The 16,764-nt window shown below is 36.5% G+C and overlaps 1 protein-coding gene across 9 annotated transcripts in view; it reads left to right on the top strand.

The window, feature by feature from the left end:
* Positions 1-16,764, top strand: part of gria4b (glutamate receptor, ionotropic, AMPA 4b) — a 94,237-nt gene that overhangs the window by 68,046 nt on the left and 9,427 nt on the right. For 8 of the 9 annotated variants that reach the window (XR_014199017.1, XM_082142090.1, XM_082142088.1 and 5 more), the window contains 3 exons: positions 1,799-1,909; positions 4,760-4,966; positions 5,903-6,276. Coding sequence is in view for 8 of the 9 variants with exons in the window: in XM_082142090.1 (XP_081998216.1) it covers positions 1,799-1,909; positions 4,760-4,966; positions 5,903-6,276 (692 nt within the window). In the remaining variant the exon portion in view is untranslated. Of the gene's footprint in view, positions 1-1,798; positions 1,910-2,510; positions 4,287-4,759; positions 4,967-5,902; positions 6,277-16,764 lie in introns of those variants that run through there. The other variant, XM_082142095.1, reaches the window with a different exon arrangement.

Raw genomic sequence — 16,764 nt, 5'->3', positions numbered from 1 at the left:
TTAACCACCAAAAAAAGCAGGTAAAAAACTTCTATGCAGTGTGTACGGAACCAAACTAAACAACTGTCTGAGATGTTTCTCTCTTCTTTGTGTTCGGTGCAAGAAATCCCAGGGAAAGCAGCACGAGCCTTGACTAATTCTTGTTGCCAGATCTTGCTAGAAAAATGGTGAACAAGAACAAGCCCATAATAAATCGAAATGCTGTATGCTGAAAATAATACCGAAATATCACAACCTGTAACTGCTCACTTTAATAACTTCGTAAACGCGATCGCTTTGTGAGCCAAGCTTAAACAACAAGCCCAAAAACGCTTGTAATAAGTGGACATGGCAACATTGCAAGAGCGTGCTCTGTGAAGCAGCCTTTACAAGCATAAGCAAAACACAAGTTAACTTTGCTAAACATAATGAGTCTTTTATCTTACTTTGCTCAGAATAGCAGATTCCAAACACGCGAGACGCCAGATCGTTGATACATCTCAGTTTTGGGAGTGAGTCGTGGTCCGATACACACACAAAACGATCATTTGTATTAAAAAAAATAAAGTTAATAAATAAGTCCCAACTGGACAAAAAATGTATATTGCGAATTTAAATAGATTGTATGCTATTAAATTGTGACAAAATTGTCTGAGAAGTTTGCAAAATTTACAGTTTTTAAAATAATACACAAATGTCTGCCTTGAATGGTCTGGTGGTTTTAGCAGCAGAGCTATGTACGCACCAAAAGGCCTCGTGTCACACACCTTCTAAAGTTATGAGGAGCCCTCTGCCTCTGGCGTGCTTTATGGAGTGTGGCGGCTCCTGGCTGCTGTTGAGCAGTGCACCGGGGGAAGAGTGATGGGAAAAGGAGAAGGAGGGGAGCACAGGAACGAGCCGCCAGGGCTTGGCAGTCATTTATCAGGCAGTCGTGAGCCCCGCTTTAGGCGGATGCTGGAGCCTGGCTCTTCTTTCTCCCGTTCATCTGGGTTTCGTAAGGACACGGGCACACGCCGCTGCTCGTGTCTATTCTGCATGGCAGTTTTTCATCCCACAGCAAAATGTTACACACAGCAACACTTAAGCCACCAAAATAACAACATTCCTATTTACTGTAGCATCTACATAATCACTTACAGTATAAATTTGAACTACCGTTCAAAGGTTTTTGAAAGAAATCATTTATTTGATTAAAAATATCAACTACTTTATGGCAAATGGCAAAGCTTATTTTCAACAGCCATTACTCCAGTCTTCAGTGTCACATGATCCTTCAGAAATCATTCTAGTATGCTGATTTGGTGCTCAAGAAATATTTATTATCAATGTTGAGTTTTTTTATTCTTTGATGAATGAAAGTTTAAAATAACTGCATTTATTTAAAAAATACATTTTGGAAAATGACAAATGTCTTTACTGCCACGTTTGATCCATGCTGAAATAAAAGTATGTTTCTTAAAAATAAAAATAAAAAGCTAACCCCAAACTTTTGAATGGTAGTTTATTTTCTCTGAAAGTCTTAAAGGATAGTTTGTCCAAAAATGATAGTTCAAAAACCCATATGACTTTTTTCTTCTGTGAAACACAAAATAAGATATTAAAAATGTATTTTAAGCTGGGGTTTTTTTTTTTTTTTTTGACCCCATTAACTTTTATCGTATGTACAGTGTGTAAGATAAAGGATGAATAGTTAGCCTGATTTAGACATCAAATTATTTCTGCTCATTTACACACACTTACCCAAATGAGCAGGCTTGAATGTATTCACTCGCTCTCTGTCGGGTCTGGAGTCTCATTCTCATCACTGTCCCATCTCCAGATCGGATATTGGAATGATGCTGATAAGTTGGTTCTGACCCAGGATCAAGCCTTACTTCCCAATGAAACATCTGGCATGGAGAACAGAACCGTGGTTGTGACGACTATTATGGTGAGTAGCAGCATTTCCTGAGACTTTGACACATTTTACAATTTTTGTTTGTCCTTCATCTGAAAGCTTCCATATACCAAAAGTCCCTCTCATTCACATGGTGAAAAAATGAATTTTCGGCGATGAATTTCTTCATAACATGCACGCACAAAGATTATGATCTGCAAACACTGCAGAAATTCACAGCCGCGCTGTGCTGTTCATCAAAGCACATTTTCTCTCTGTGACCTGTCAGTCATACTGCTGTCCATCTAGATAACCCAAATGTTTTTACGTGTGCTGAATAGCATCTCTCAACATTGCTGTGTAAATGTGTGCTGCCATGGCATTGTGAATACGCCGTGTGCATCATGTGCCAGAACTGGTGTCTTGGACTGTATTTTGTTTTGTTACTTTTGTCGACTGTAATCTTATGTCAAAACACTGCATGAATGGGATACATTCTGTATTTTGTGTTTCCTATACATTTTGGAGATCGTAAATTACAGTATTGTCAATGTTTATGCACTGATTCAAGGATGTAGTGGACGTTCAGACACATAATTGGTAAATGCTAAGGTTTTGGAGTGTAGCACCTGAAGCCAAATCCTCCTCTTTTCAGCCCCTGGTGAGGAACCCCTTATTAAGAAACTGAACAGATGATGGACTCTGCAGAGGTGAAATCAAGCACTTACTGAAGCATGGACAGGCAGAGAGACAAATCAGGACTGAGGGCAAAAACATGGATACTACTACCTGAGGCAAAATGAAAGGAACAATGAGAAATCGAGCTGTGGACGAAGACAAAGTCAAGCTCTAATAAGCAACTCAATCATGAATGGAGAAGATGTGATGCCAGAATTGGAAAACTGGATGGACACATGGAAGCCAAATGAAGTCTTTTCTTTAGCATTTATATCACGTGTATCGAAACAGAAAAACCAGGTTTTTAGAGCATGCAGGTTTTGTATATATAGCAAGCTGTACATAAAATCATCATTACTGTCCATTTGCATTTATTATGAATATCATGGATATCCATCAGGAATTCTCATTTTCCCATTGTGCTATATACTTAGTATTTATAGTAGCCTCAGACTTTAAAAGTACTGTTCACTCAAAAAAGAAAATGATCATGATCCTCATGTCTTTCCAAACCTGTATGGCTTTCTTCTGTGGAATTCAAAAGAAGTTTTGAAGAATGTTCATGCTGTTCATTTTCCATACAATGAATGTGGATTTGGACCAAAAAAAGCACCATGAAAGTATATGTGCTATCTGAAAGTCTTTTGAAGTTATACAATTAAATTTAAATCGCTATTTGTATTCAATGGACTATCTTGCCCTGAAAATCTTGGGTGACAGCCGTGGTCACCATTCACCTTCATTGTGTGGAAAAGTTCAGTTCGGACATACAATAAAGGTGGAAAAATAAGGTGAAAAAATGAAAGCATCATAAAGGCCTTCAAAATAACTTTAAACAATAGAATGAAATTTAACTTGGTCACCATTCACTTTCATTGTGTGAAAAAGAGCAGCTTGCTATTCTACCTAACTATCTCCTTTTGTGTTCGACAGAGGAGAGACAGTCATGGGTTTGAAACTCAGATGGTAAATAAATGGTTTTCATTTTAGGGTGAATTATTCCTTAAGTTTAGAGGTTGTGCGTGATGAAGGATTTTTATTTGGTCTTTGTAAGAACATTGTTTTGTATACCTGCCTATACACCACCTCATGACGCAAGAATACAGATCGCCCATGTTTGAGGCGTTACCAGCGACAAACGCTGGATTATTTTTTTCTTTTTACCTGTAGAAATACACTGCCCAGGAACATCACTGCCCTGTGCTTGTGAAAAAAGATTTGAAGAGAAGGCTGCATTCTCATACATCAAACAAATTTGAGATGAAACGGATCTTCCGTTGACATTCAGTTCGGAGAGCTCTATTTGCTGTGTGTGAAATATTTAATTCTCCCTACTGGGCTTTCTGCCTTTCATCATTTTAGGGTAGCCATATGGCTTAGAAAATATTTGTAAAAAGGGGAAGCAGGTTTTCAGGATTTTTATGTAAATGTTCTGCTGTTTCCTTGCAAGTAAACATTTCTATTTGATGCTGTACAGCACCTGTATTGTTTTAGATATTGTTTGGTATGACAGTACATCATACTGATGACAAAGAATGACTGTTTGTATTCGTGGTGTTGCTTTTTTTGCACAGATGTTCCTTTTTTCTCTGAACTATAATCCTTTATAGGCTTCAGCAATGTACATTTTAAAGTTATGAGCGAAGTTCTCCATCCTGCATCTGCATCATTTGTGTAACAGATTCGCATAGCAGTTTCCTGTTAAAATGTTTGAAGGCATGCAATGCAATTGTAATAAATTGTAGTCATGAATTTTATGGGTCAGTTATTATTGCTTTGAATCATGTATAGTACATAGTGCACATTTGGTGTGCTTTTTATGATATCTTAATGCTTGTATGAACCCTGTTGTTATGGTTTCATACACATTTACCCTGAAAATCTTTATTGTTTTTATTAAGGAATGTGGAGAATATTGACTATTGAATATTGAATGTTCATTTAAAAAAGCAATATGTCCTTATTTCAATAGTTTCTTTATGGCTAACATTTGATTAGTAAATCAATCACATACTGTACATGCGAACATAATGGCTTTAATTATCTTTAATAACTCTTCTAAAACAGCTATATTTGTCTATAACTCCACAATATATCATATTTAGAATATATAATGCTAATGAAATATTACGGCATGGCTAAATTTCAGCACTTTAAACATTTTGCTGGTTTACAAAAGTGTAACATGTTGCCCATTGAAAGTACTTTGTTGTTTTGTTCGTTCAGGAAGGGCCGTATGTAATGCTGAAGAAGAACTGGGAGTTGTACGATGGGAACGAGAAATATGAGGGATACTGCGTGGATCTGGCATTTGAAATTGCTAAACACATTGGTTTCAAGTACCAGATATCCATCGTGCCAGATGGAAAGTATGGAGCTCGGGACCCAGAGACAAAGATCTGGAACGGGATGGTTGGGGAGCTGGTGTACGGGGTAAATTATTTATCTCTTACTTTTTGCAATCTTCTGACTTCAGCATACAAACCTGTATGAGTTTCTTTCTTCTGTTGAACACAAAAGAAGATATTTGAAAGAATGTTGGTAGACAGGTGAGGTATTTTTTATTTATTTTCTTCCTTCTACGGAAATCAATGGCTACAGCCAATTTTTGAGTAAACATTAAGTTCTATAACTGGTGAAGAGGAAAAAAAGAAATACAACAACCTTTCAGAGGCTGATGTTTATTAATGAACACTGCATTCAGCCAATGCTTGTCATCTTGTAGATTTTTGCTGAGCCCTGGAAAATGCAACCCAGAAGTTGTTGTTTTTTTTGCTCTTGAAAGTGTCGGGCAGTTATGAGAAACTTTAATTTCTTTTTTGGATTAGTCTTACGCAGTCCTGACAAGGTCTAAAAGTGTCACTAAGTCACCAACAATAATCTAGTTTTTGGATTTACCATGCAGCAAAACGTACAGCCAGACTTTAGACTCTACAGTTTTTTCTCTCGAGTCCTGTAAGCATTTTTCTTTTTCTTTGCATTGATTAGTTTATCCCTCTCCCCAAAAACTAAACCTCAGTATTAAGCCTCTTGGATTAACTGCTTGGATTTTTTTACATTAATATGCAAAGCCTTGTTCAATTAGAGAAGTTGTAAAATGTGATGCAAGGAGAGGGGGAAATCAGTAGATTATGCTTTATTTTCTCTTTTTATTCACTCTTTTCTCCTCTGAATATAATATTCAAATATGAGATCTCAGCTTTGAATATAAAAACTGCAAATATTTAGTGTTGCATCGGCTTATCCAGTCAAATGGCTTAGTTAATAAACTTAGCAATGTCATTACGTCTGTTTTGTTTTTAAACAAGTGTGCACAGGAAGTGATTAAGGACAAAGATTGATATGAAACATACTTTTCTTTTGTTCTAGAAAGCGGAAATCGCTGTGGCCCCATTGACTATCACTTTGGTCCGGGAGGAGGTCATAGACTTCTCGAAACCCTTCATGAGCTTGGGCATCTCCATCATGATTAAAAAGCCCCAGAAATCCAAGCCGGGCGTCTTCTCCTTCCTGGACCCGCTGGCCTACGAGATCTGGATGTGCATTGTGTTCGCCTACATAGGGGTGAGCGTAGTGCTCTTCCTGGTCAGCCGCTTCAGCCCGTACGAGTGGCACACCGAGGAGCCCGAGGAGGGCACTGACGGTCTGCCTAGCGACCAGCCCCCTAATGAGTTTGGGATCTTCAACAGTCTCTGGTTCTCCCTGGGAGCCTTCATGCAGCAGGGTTGCGACATCTCGCCCAGGTCAGCAAACTTAAAACACCAAATAAAAATTTCTTGAGAGGACCGTATAAAAAACATATATTGCAGTGGAAATGAACACAGTTAATGTCTCTGATATGGTCATATCTGATACCTGAAATAGAGTCATTGCTGTAGTTTCCATAGTGATTTGATGACGAGTTTTGTCCGAGTCTGAATTAAAGAACATACAGGCAAGCCAAATGGGGGAACTTGCATTAACATTCAGTGTTTATTCATTGTGTCTGCTTTGGATCTTTGGGGAGCGGGAAAACAACCAATCACAACCGGCATCACTAAGAACATTTACATGCACAATTATAATCCAGCTACTGTGTTTTTTGTAGTTGAGCTGCTGTCTTTCCAAGTATACACTACCATTCAAAAAGATTTGACTTTTTATTGAAATTTATACTTCTATTCAGCTAGGATGCATTAAATTGATCAAAAGTGACAAAGATGTTTCAAATGTTTCAAAAGATTTCTATTTTAAAAAAAAGATTTTTATTCATCAAAGAATGCAAAACAAAAGTGTCAGTTTCCACACAAAAAAATATTAAGCAGTACTTAATTTTTTTTAAACAGTTTTCAACTGTTTTTTAAAGAAATGTTTCTTAAGCACCAAGTCAGCATATTAGAATGATTTCTGAAAGATCATGTGACACTGAAGTAAAAATTCAGCTCTGTCATCAATAGGGAATAAATTATTTTTTAAGTATGTAAAAATAGAAAAGTTATTTTAATTTGTAGTAATATTTCACAATGTTACTGTTTTTATTGTATTTTGATCAAATAAATGCAGCCTAGGTGAGCAGAAGGGAGACTTCTTTCTAAAACATTCAAATAACTTTTGAATGGTAGTGTACATGACACAACATTTGAAGGATTAAATACATGACAAATGATTGTTGTTGTACTTCAACTGAAATCGAATGGAGTGCATGTAAACGTGTTTACTGATGTGGTCATATTGCATTTGTATTTAGCAAGTGTCAGTCTAAAAAGGGCAGTTCACCCAAAAATGATGTTATTTTCTAAAACAAGATATTTTTGGGAATATCCATTATCCATTTAAAGAAATTTAGTGAAGTTCAATATTGGTTGAATATTGATAAGTTCAATATTGTTTTGGACCCCATTGACTTTCATTGTATGGACAAAATCAATTGAAACATTCCTCAAAATATCTTCTTTTGTGTTCCACAGAAGAAAGTCAAACAGGCTTTGAATTTTCATTTTTGGGTGAATTATCACTTGAAACTTACTCTGTATTTACTGAATACATCACCCTTGTTTCACCTGTTCCTCAGTAAGTAATTGAGGTGTCATCCCACTTTGCACCTTGATGAATTTCACCGTTAGTGAAGCCAGTGGGCGGTCCGGTGTGCTCCGGAACAAGGCGATCGTTCATTGCCCCATTGCTATGTCCCGTTGATGTCCACATATCGCTCGTCTGTCCTGTCGGCTACTTCTCAAATCTCACGGGAAATGTGCTAGTCATTCATCGTTACTCTGTGTGACAGTTTGTTTTTGTTATTTGTCTCTTGCTCCGTCCTTCGCCTGCGGGTTTAAAACATTGGGCTCGCTGCGGCTCTGGCTCTCACTTACACACCCTCTCTTTTCTCTGTGTAATAAGCACCTGCATGACCACGATAGAGCTCTTTAAGAAGTGTTATCAAGAGAAGAGAGAAAAAAACAGGCTTTATTTTTCAGCCCCCACCAGATAAGAAATCACTCATGACAGGCCAAGGGGAAGAGAAGAGCAGTAAAAAGCACAGCACATGGAGGAAGACAGCAGGTACTTAGAGAGCCGTCAAAACCATAGTGTCTATCTTCACTGCTCTATAGCCTGAACATCACAGTGCTGTAGAGGGCCTATGGTTTTAGATTTGGCTTAAGAGGACCCATTTAGGACTTATAAGAATCATGCACTTCAACGTTTTTTCATACAACTAATAAGGATTCATGAACTGGATAGGAGCTAATAAGCGGTGAAAAACAGCAGAAAAAAGCACTTCCATTCATTTTCTTTAGTACATGCCATTAATTCTCTTTAGTCAGCGTTGTGCCTTTACCTCAGTGTTCTTGATTTAGACAAGATGACGCAATTGCACAGCAGCGTTACCCAGGTGCCGGTACTTGTCCTTTCCTTCTCCTCCTCCTCTTCCCTGTGTAATAGCCTACTGGTTATTCAAATGTGCAGATTTGCTTTCTTTTTCTTAAGCACTTTATAGCTTTATGCATATTTAACAGCTAAAGTGTGTAATTTTTTGATGGTAAAATACTTTGTCCTATCCCACAGCACTGTACTGATTGATTTGATTTGATATTCATTTTCACATTCCATTTTCTTGGAGCATAATGGAGCCAAACCCATCTGTCACAGGACAGTTTATAGTCTAAGACAGGGGTTTTCAAACTGGGCTCTGTGAACTTTCCAAGCAGTTGCTAGGAGGGCAAGTTTTTAACCGTAAGAAATAAAAACCAAAGTAGCACATCTTTTTCGTGAAAAACATTTGTAGTTTTTCACCATCCTGTTAGTGTAGAAAAAAAGATACACATTTAATATAATGAAAAGTAGCCTTTCCAGATTCAGTTTTGTAATCAAGATGTTGTCTTCATAATATCACAATTAATATTTTAGTTAATATTAATACGTGTTAAGTAGTTGTATACAGGAAATTGTTGTTGTTGTTGTTACTACTATTATAATCAATCTATTACTAATATTAATATTATTATTATTATTAGTTTCAGATTTAGTAATAATAATACTGGTACTACTAATAATACTATTTTGTTGTTGTTGTTGTTGTTATTGTTATTTGTTTTGGATTTAGTAGAATGACAAAACCATTTATTAAATTTTGCAATCATCATGCTGTCTGTCGTCATAATATCGCACTTAGAACATTTTTTCACAGTATTAATTTATCTTTATACAGGAAGATACTGTATTGCTGCCTTTATATTTTAGCAAGTGGATCATCATATTTGGTTTAAGAAAAGTTTGTTATACGTTATTATATTTAATTTTTGTGATGCTAGAAGTGCAGAAATGATACACTTCAGCTTTGGTGGTATGATAAGAATCATTTACCATTGAAATATTGATTCACTGCACTGGTAGATTAAGGCATTGATTTTGTCATTTTGAGGCATTTTATTTTATTATAATTTTTTTTTACAGTTAATCCGCATGTAATTAATTCAGTTTCATTTAGCGCCACTCTATTACATGTATACTTCTTGTTCACAGTTTGTAGGGGAGATGGTTGATGAGTATGATGTGGGAATGATGGGTATGAAAATGCTGAGAGAGTGTTGTGTGATGGGGCCGGACAGGGTCATAACTCTTGCCTGTTTTCCCTGTCGTGTTTTTGGCTCAGGCGGGCTGGCAGGTGTCATCAGCAGACAGGTAGAGCATCTTTCTGGGCCTCGGAAACAGCCAGCATCTGGCGTGTGCGCTATTGCGCTGATTTTGTAGTTGTAATGCATGTGGGCAGCAGACCCTATCAGACATGGGAAGATTAAAAAAAACCTAATTTTCAGATTCGAACACATGCAGCCTCGGTGAATGGAATTGCATCCCGGGATGAACGGGGAATTAAGATATGCTAATGATAGTCATAGGTTCGGTATGCTGCTTGTAAGATTGGGTCGCGAGTTTTAAAACCTTTCGATAAGCCTTTTCTTGAAGTGTCAAGTCCTTGAAGTGCTTCGGTTGCACTGGCTGGGTAATATTTATTAAAGTGTGTGTGAAGCTGACGAATGTTTATAAGAATGCTTGTGTTTGCAGGTGTAGGATGTATGGAAAATGTGAGGTTGCTGTTGGTCAAAATACAATTTTTTTGTTTTTTGTTTTTTGTTTCTTAGCATCTATGACAGGATTTCATCTCTCGTTTTACAAACATGTTTTTTTTTCCTGGTATGTCAAAGAACACTTTTTTTTTCTTTGTCTCTCTCTATCCCCCTCCCTCTATCCCCCTCTCTCTTGCTTTCTTCTTCTGTTCCTACTTTTGTGTTTTATGGTCGATCTTGCTCCAGTAATTGCCTCTATTCACTGACTTCTTTTATTCCTCAGATGGCTTGGGAACGATTGTAGGGCTAGAAGGAAAGAGAGATCATGGGAGTGATGTAAGGATATGATTGACTCACCAGGCCAATGCTGTAACAGTGACGGAAATGAGAGAAAGGAGATTACGCTACAGCAGAGGAAGCTTTGCCCCAGGTTTTCTCCATGTCAAAATGATGGTTTCAGCCCACAAATCATTTATCTACATAAGACACTCTGGGATAAAAGTTGATACCCTTGAACTGTAATTTCCTTTTTAGATTTATGGCTATATACAGATGAAACGCATCCCTGAAGTAGCATGTGATATGTGCTGCATTACAAGTAAAGCATGTGACATAGTCAGATGATGCCACAAATAATGCCATTAAATCTGACCTTTTCAAACAAGATAACGTAATTTTTTTTAGACAAGTGCAGTTGAATACCTCTCTTTTCTCCATGTTAGAAGCAATAGGGGCATTGTGCGCATGACATGCATTGTAGGAGCAGGCCATGATGGGAAGTGTTCTAGACTAGAAATTGTGTGTCATGGTTATCTGTGACGTTTGGATTTATTTTCTAAAAGCTATTGGTGCTTTAGCGTTATCCAGTCAAACTAGTTTTTTGTCTCAGAGCAGCGGTGGACTTTTCTGCCCTTGAAGTCACAGGTGCAACCGCCCTAAATTCTACCGCCTAAAATCCTAAGTTTTCATGACAATAGACCCTTTTCACATTTACAGGTTTCTCAGAAGCGGAAATTATCATAGTTGGGTAAACCTTTATAGCGATGAATGAGAGAACACATTAAATATATTTTTTGTGTTCCCATTTGCTTTAAATAGCTAAAGTAAAACTCCACAATAGTGTTTTCACAACTTTCAAAAAGAGAAAAAAAAAAATAGAGAGATTGATAATAGCAGTCAGAAGAGAGAAAGATGTCAATTTGACCGTCACTCCCACAGCCACTGTATTAGAAACACCCTCACAGCAGCGTTAACTGTTTTTTTGTAATTTGATGCAAAGGTAATATAATACAAAGTATGGTTATAAATGTACATTAAACAAAAATGAAAATCTAAAAAACGTTGCAGGATTTACGATACTGATGACCGTTCAAACACGTCATCGCAGTCTGTAAAAAGGGTGTGAGGTTTTTTTTTTTTTTTTGTGTGTATGAGATTGAGAATAAAAAGGACAGCTGTTAAGACAGTTTGGTCACACTTCAGTTTAGGGTCCAATTCTCACTATTAACTAACTATTAACTATGACTTTTGCCTCAATAAACTTCTAATTACTGATTATTAATAGTAAGTAAAGTAGTTGTTAAGTTTAGGTATTGGGTAGGATTAAGGGATGTAGAATAAGATCATGCAGAATAAGGCATTAATATGTGCTTTATAAGTACTAATAAACAACCAATATCCTAGTAATATGCATGCTAATAAGCAACTAGTTAATAGTGAGAATAGGATCCTAAACTAAAGTGTTACCGATCATTTTTGTCAGAAATGGAACACTCAGGGGAGAGAAGCATTGTTTCCAGCCGTTTTGATTCTTGAGTAAATACACTGATTCCACATTAAAAAGTCATGAAATGCAAAAGTGAGTGATATAGCCTAGGCGCCCCAGGCAGCCACAAAGGGAATGCTAGAAGTTCAACAGAAATTTTTAAGGAAAAGAAAAAGATTTTACAAAGTGTATTTTTATGTTTTTTTATTTTTTATTATTGCATTAATATTGATATTAAATAGTATATAAAGTTCAAATTATAATTTCTCATACAAATACGTATAAATGGGTTATGCATATAAAAATATATACTATAACATTCAAAAGTTTGGGGTCAGTAAGAATGTTTTTCTTACTGATTTGAAGGAAATTAATACTTTTCAGCAAGGATGTATTAAATTGATTAAAATAAATACTGTTCTTTTGAACTTTTATATTCATCAAAGAATCCTGAAAAAAATATATGTTAAGCAGCACAGCTGTTTTCAACATTGATAATAATTAGAAAAGTATCTTGAGCACCAAATCGGCTTATTAGAATGATTTCTGTAGGATCATGTGACACTGAAGACTGGAGTGATGAGTAATGAAAATTCAGCTATGCTAACAGAGGAATAAATAACATACAAAATATATTAAAATCAAACATTTATTTTTTGAATTACAGTAATATTTCATAATGTTGTCCTATTTTTCTGATCAAATAAATGCAGCCTTGGTGAGCATAAGAGATTCCTTAAAAGACATTAAAAGAGACCCCAAGTTTTTGAACAGTAGTGTACTGTAGATACTTTTTATTTTATTTTAGAAAGTGGATCATCGTATTCGAGGATTCTTGACATCAAAACATTTGAAAATCTCTGATATAGCCTTTGTAAATGCATTCAAACTATGGGGATAAATACTTGACCACTTCCAATGTAAAAAATACCTTCTATCCTCAATGAGAAACCGTTTCAGCGTAGCGCAATTTACAAGTAACACAGTCAAGTTTCTGTAATGTTTAGGCCACACTGAGACATCCAGGTGTTTGAAGACGCCACATGCTGTATATGACAATGCCAAGAGACAGAAATTGCTTCCAAATAGGAATGGATGTATTTTTAATGAGCTAATGTAAGAGCTTGCTTTTTTTATTTTTCCAATTTGCCAGTGGAAGCGGAGATCAGTAATGTGGAGTATGATTGTGAATGACTCTAGTCTCATGCATGGAGAAATTGATTTGCAGGTATTAAATCTTAATCAGAGCAGTAGAGAGGAAGCCATGAATAAATAAAATACTGGAGGCTCACTGTGGCTGCGGGCAGTGACCTTTCCATTTGTCTACGGCATGTCAAGGTCTCTCCATTCCTTTCTCTCCCGACATCTCTCTCTCTCTCTCTCTGACTCCCTCCACGAGTCTACCCGGGTACACCTTTACAAACCTTTCAGAATGTTATTTAAATTCACCAAGCATTCTTTTGCTCAAATACACACACATGCTGATGTGTTCTTTTCGACGAGAAATCTGCATGAAAGCGGCGTAGTGAGTAATGCGCAGTCTCACTGACAGTAACACATCCCGTTTCACAGCTCTAATGGCACTCCTTTGATAATAAGCTGCTTTGAGGGATACACTGGTAGTAGTTTGCTTATTTTGTGCTTGTGAGTATGTGTGAAATCCACAGAGACGGTTTGATTCTTATCATTGAGCTGTGATCAGAGGGTCTGTATTACAAGAAATGACATTATGAGGACCAGAGAGAATTCCTATTTGTTCATGGATCATATGTCTTTATGAATGATACTGTATGCCAAGCGGCAGGGCATCAGAGCGGGCCGAGGGGTGACTCACTGGTTTCGCGTCCACTCAATTTAGGCTCTTATTAAATTGCCTTTGTCTCATGAAGTCAAATCGATTAGCCACTGTTAGCGCGAGGCCCGGCGCATCTGATACCCGGACGTCACCGGGCCTGAATGGTGCGTCTGCATGCAGGTTAGTGTTTAGCAGTGACTAATTCTCTTGGATTTTAAGTTACACGGTGTTCTCTGATTCAAACCTCAGGAGGGTGACGGCCCACCTTGAGTCCATTCTTAAAAGCGAATTATTATAATAACCACTGCGTCTTAACACAGGAATGTTTCCTTGACAGCGGAAAAAGGAACACAGGCCTGCATAAATTCACAATGACATCCTGTAAACTGATATGCATGGTGAGGTGAGAATTTAAACAGCGTTGGGATTTAACACTTCGCCCCCATCATGGTTGACGTTCCTGCCAGCCCACTCTAAATAGCCAATCTGTCTTCATGGCAACCGGTCGGAGAGATCTCCCTTTTAGTGGAGGAGACCCTCACCTACACAGAGTCAATTAAAAGATCTCTGCACTGAAAGACTGTTTTGACAGACTGAGTTTTATACTGTAATCTACTGAAGATCTACAGTACCTTCTGTAGGGTCACTATAGACCTGATTTTTATGGAAGCTTGTTTCCGCCACAGAATAAAAAAAATAAAAAAAGATAATAAAACTGTATTTCTCTTTATTTTATATTGATATTTATTTATTTTTAGTCAGAATTGCATGACATAAAGTCGCAATTGCGTTATAAAGTCAGAATTGCAAGATATAAAGTCACAATTGTGAAAAATTGTGACAAACAATTGTCACAATTGTGACACAATTGTCACAATTGTTCGCAATTGCGACTTTACGTCTTGCAAATTCTGACTTTTTTCCCCGGAATTGAGAGATATAAACTCGCAATTGCGAGTTATAAAGTCCATTTCAAAAAAAAAAAAGATATATCTTAGTTTATATCTCACAATTCTGACTTTATAACACACAATTACAAGTTTATATCTCACAATTCTGACTTTATAACACAATTGCGATTTTATATCACGCAATTCTGACTTTATAACTCGCAATTGCGACTTTATAACATGCAATTCTGACTTTATAACACGCAATTCTGAATTAAAAAGAATTGTGAGATGTAAACTCACAATTGTGAGAAAAAAAGTCAGAATTGTGAGATAAAAAGTCACAATTACCTTTTTTATTTTTTTATTCTGCTGCGGAAACAAGCTTCCATAGATTTTAAAAAGAAACGTTCAGCAAAAAAGTTTTGTTATTTATTAAAGGAGAAGTTCACTTTTAAAAAAACTTTTGCTGATAATTTACTCACCCCCATGTCATCCAAGATGTCCATGTCTTTCTTTCTTCAGTCGAAAAGAAATTAAGGTTTTTGATGAAAACATTCCAGGATTTTTTCACATATTATGGATTCCATTGGGACCCAAACGGTTCAAGGTCCAAATGACAGTTTCATTGCCGCTTCAAAGGGCTTTAAACGATACCAGACGATGAATAAGGGTCTTATCTAGCGAAACGATCGGTCATTTCAAAAATAAAATAAAAAGTTGACGTTTTATAAGCACAAATGTTCGGCTTGCTCTGTTCTGTGATGCGCGTTCGTGACGTCACGTAATACGCAATTACGTTGAAAAGGTCACGCTTGAAAAATTGAAGAAAATGTTCTTTTTGGCTTTTTAATATTAAAACACTCAGGATGCGCACACGAAATGGGCATTTTAAACGATAAACTGACACAAATACATTTGAAAATGTTTATATGGTCCTCCTTCCGCACATTTGTAAACACATCAAACTTGACCTTTTCAACGTAATTGCGTATTACGTGACGTCACGAACGCGCATCACAGAACAGAGCAAGGCGAACATTTGTGCTTATAAAACGTCAACTTTTTATTTTATTTTTGAAATGACCGATCGTTTCGCTAGATAAGACCCTTATTCATCGTCTGGTATCGTTTAAAGCCCTTTGAAGCGGCAATGAAACTGTCATTTGGACCTTGAACCGTTTGGGTCCCAATGGAATCCATAATATGTGGAAAAATCCTGGAATGTTTTCATCAAAAACCTTAATTTCTTTTCGACTGAAGAAAGAAAGACATGGACATCTTGGATGACATGGGGGTGAGTAAATTATCAGCAAAAGTTTTTTCAAAAGTGAACTTCTCCTTTAACTCACCATCATGTCTTCATTTTTCTTTTCAGGATTTTTTTCAGGATAGAAAGAATAACAGCATTTATTTGAAATATAAATATTTTGTAACATTGTAAATGTCTTTACTGTCACTTTTGGGGTCCGTTTACGCGACACCGTTTTCAACTAAAAACAGAACACTTTTTATTTGTTTTAGCTGTTTGTTTACACGACAACAGCGTTTTTGGTGGCCTGAAAACATAAACATTTAAAAACAGGTTTCAAAGTGCAAGTTTTTGAAAACGATACTGTTATCATCTCAGTGTAAACTACAAAAACGTGAATGTGTGAAAACGGTGACAGCATGCACATGCGTTTTACGTGTTTAGTCTATAGGCGGGCGTGTTTGAATGCGAATGTGCACAGGCGCGTAGTCATTCTTTACAAAGTGACATCGCCAACAACTTGTCTGGCATGCATTATATAGCGCTTTTAGTCGTTTTCGCGTATCTGTGTGAATGGGGATGATTTTGATAACGTTGTCATCTGTACAAAGAAAAAACGTTTCCGCTTTTAGCACATCGTTGTTGTGTAAACGTTCCCTTGGTCAATTTAATGTGTCTGCTGAAAAAAAGTATTAATTTCTTTTTAAAAAAAGGACATTGACTTTTGAACGATAGTATACCTGGAAGAAATAACACCATACATGTTTGAAACAATTAACAAACAATTTCTTTATTTTTTATTCAATATTTTTTTTTTTTTTTTTTTTTTTTTTTTAATGGTTAAAAATTAACAAAATGTTTCTGACAAAATATTTCTCTCCTGTTTTTTCCTTTACCCTTCTTTTTTTTCCAATGTTATCCTTTCTTTCATTGCACTGTCATTCACCGCTCCTTCAAACTCTCCTTGAATGGTCATTTTCCTCTCCAC

The sequence above is a fragment of the Leuciscus leuciscus genome, assembly GCF_965113295.1.
Source record: "Leuciscus leuciscus genome assembly, chromosome: 16".
Lineage (NCBI taxonomy): Eukaryota > Metazoa > Chordata > Actinopteri > Cypriniformes > Leuciscidae > Leuciscus > Leuciscus leuciscus.
Note: the sequence above shows the minus strand (reverse complement) of the source record. Positions and strands in the feature narration are given on the sequence as shown.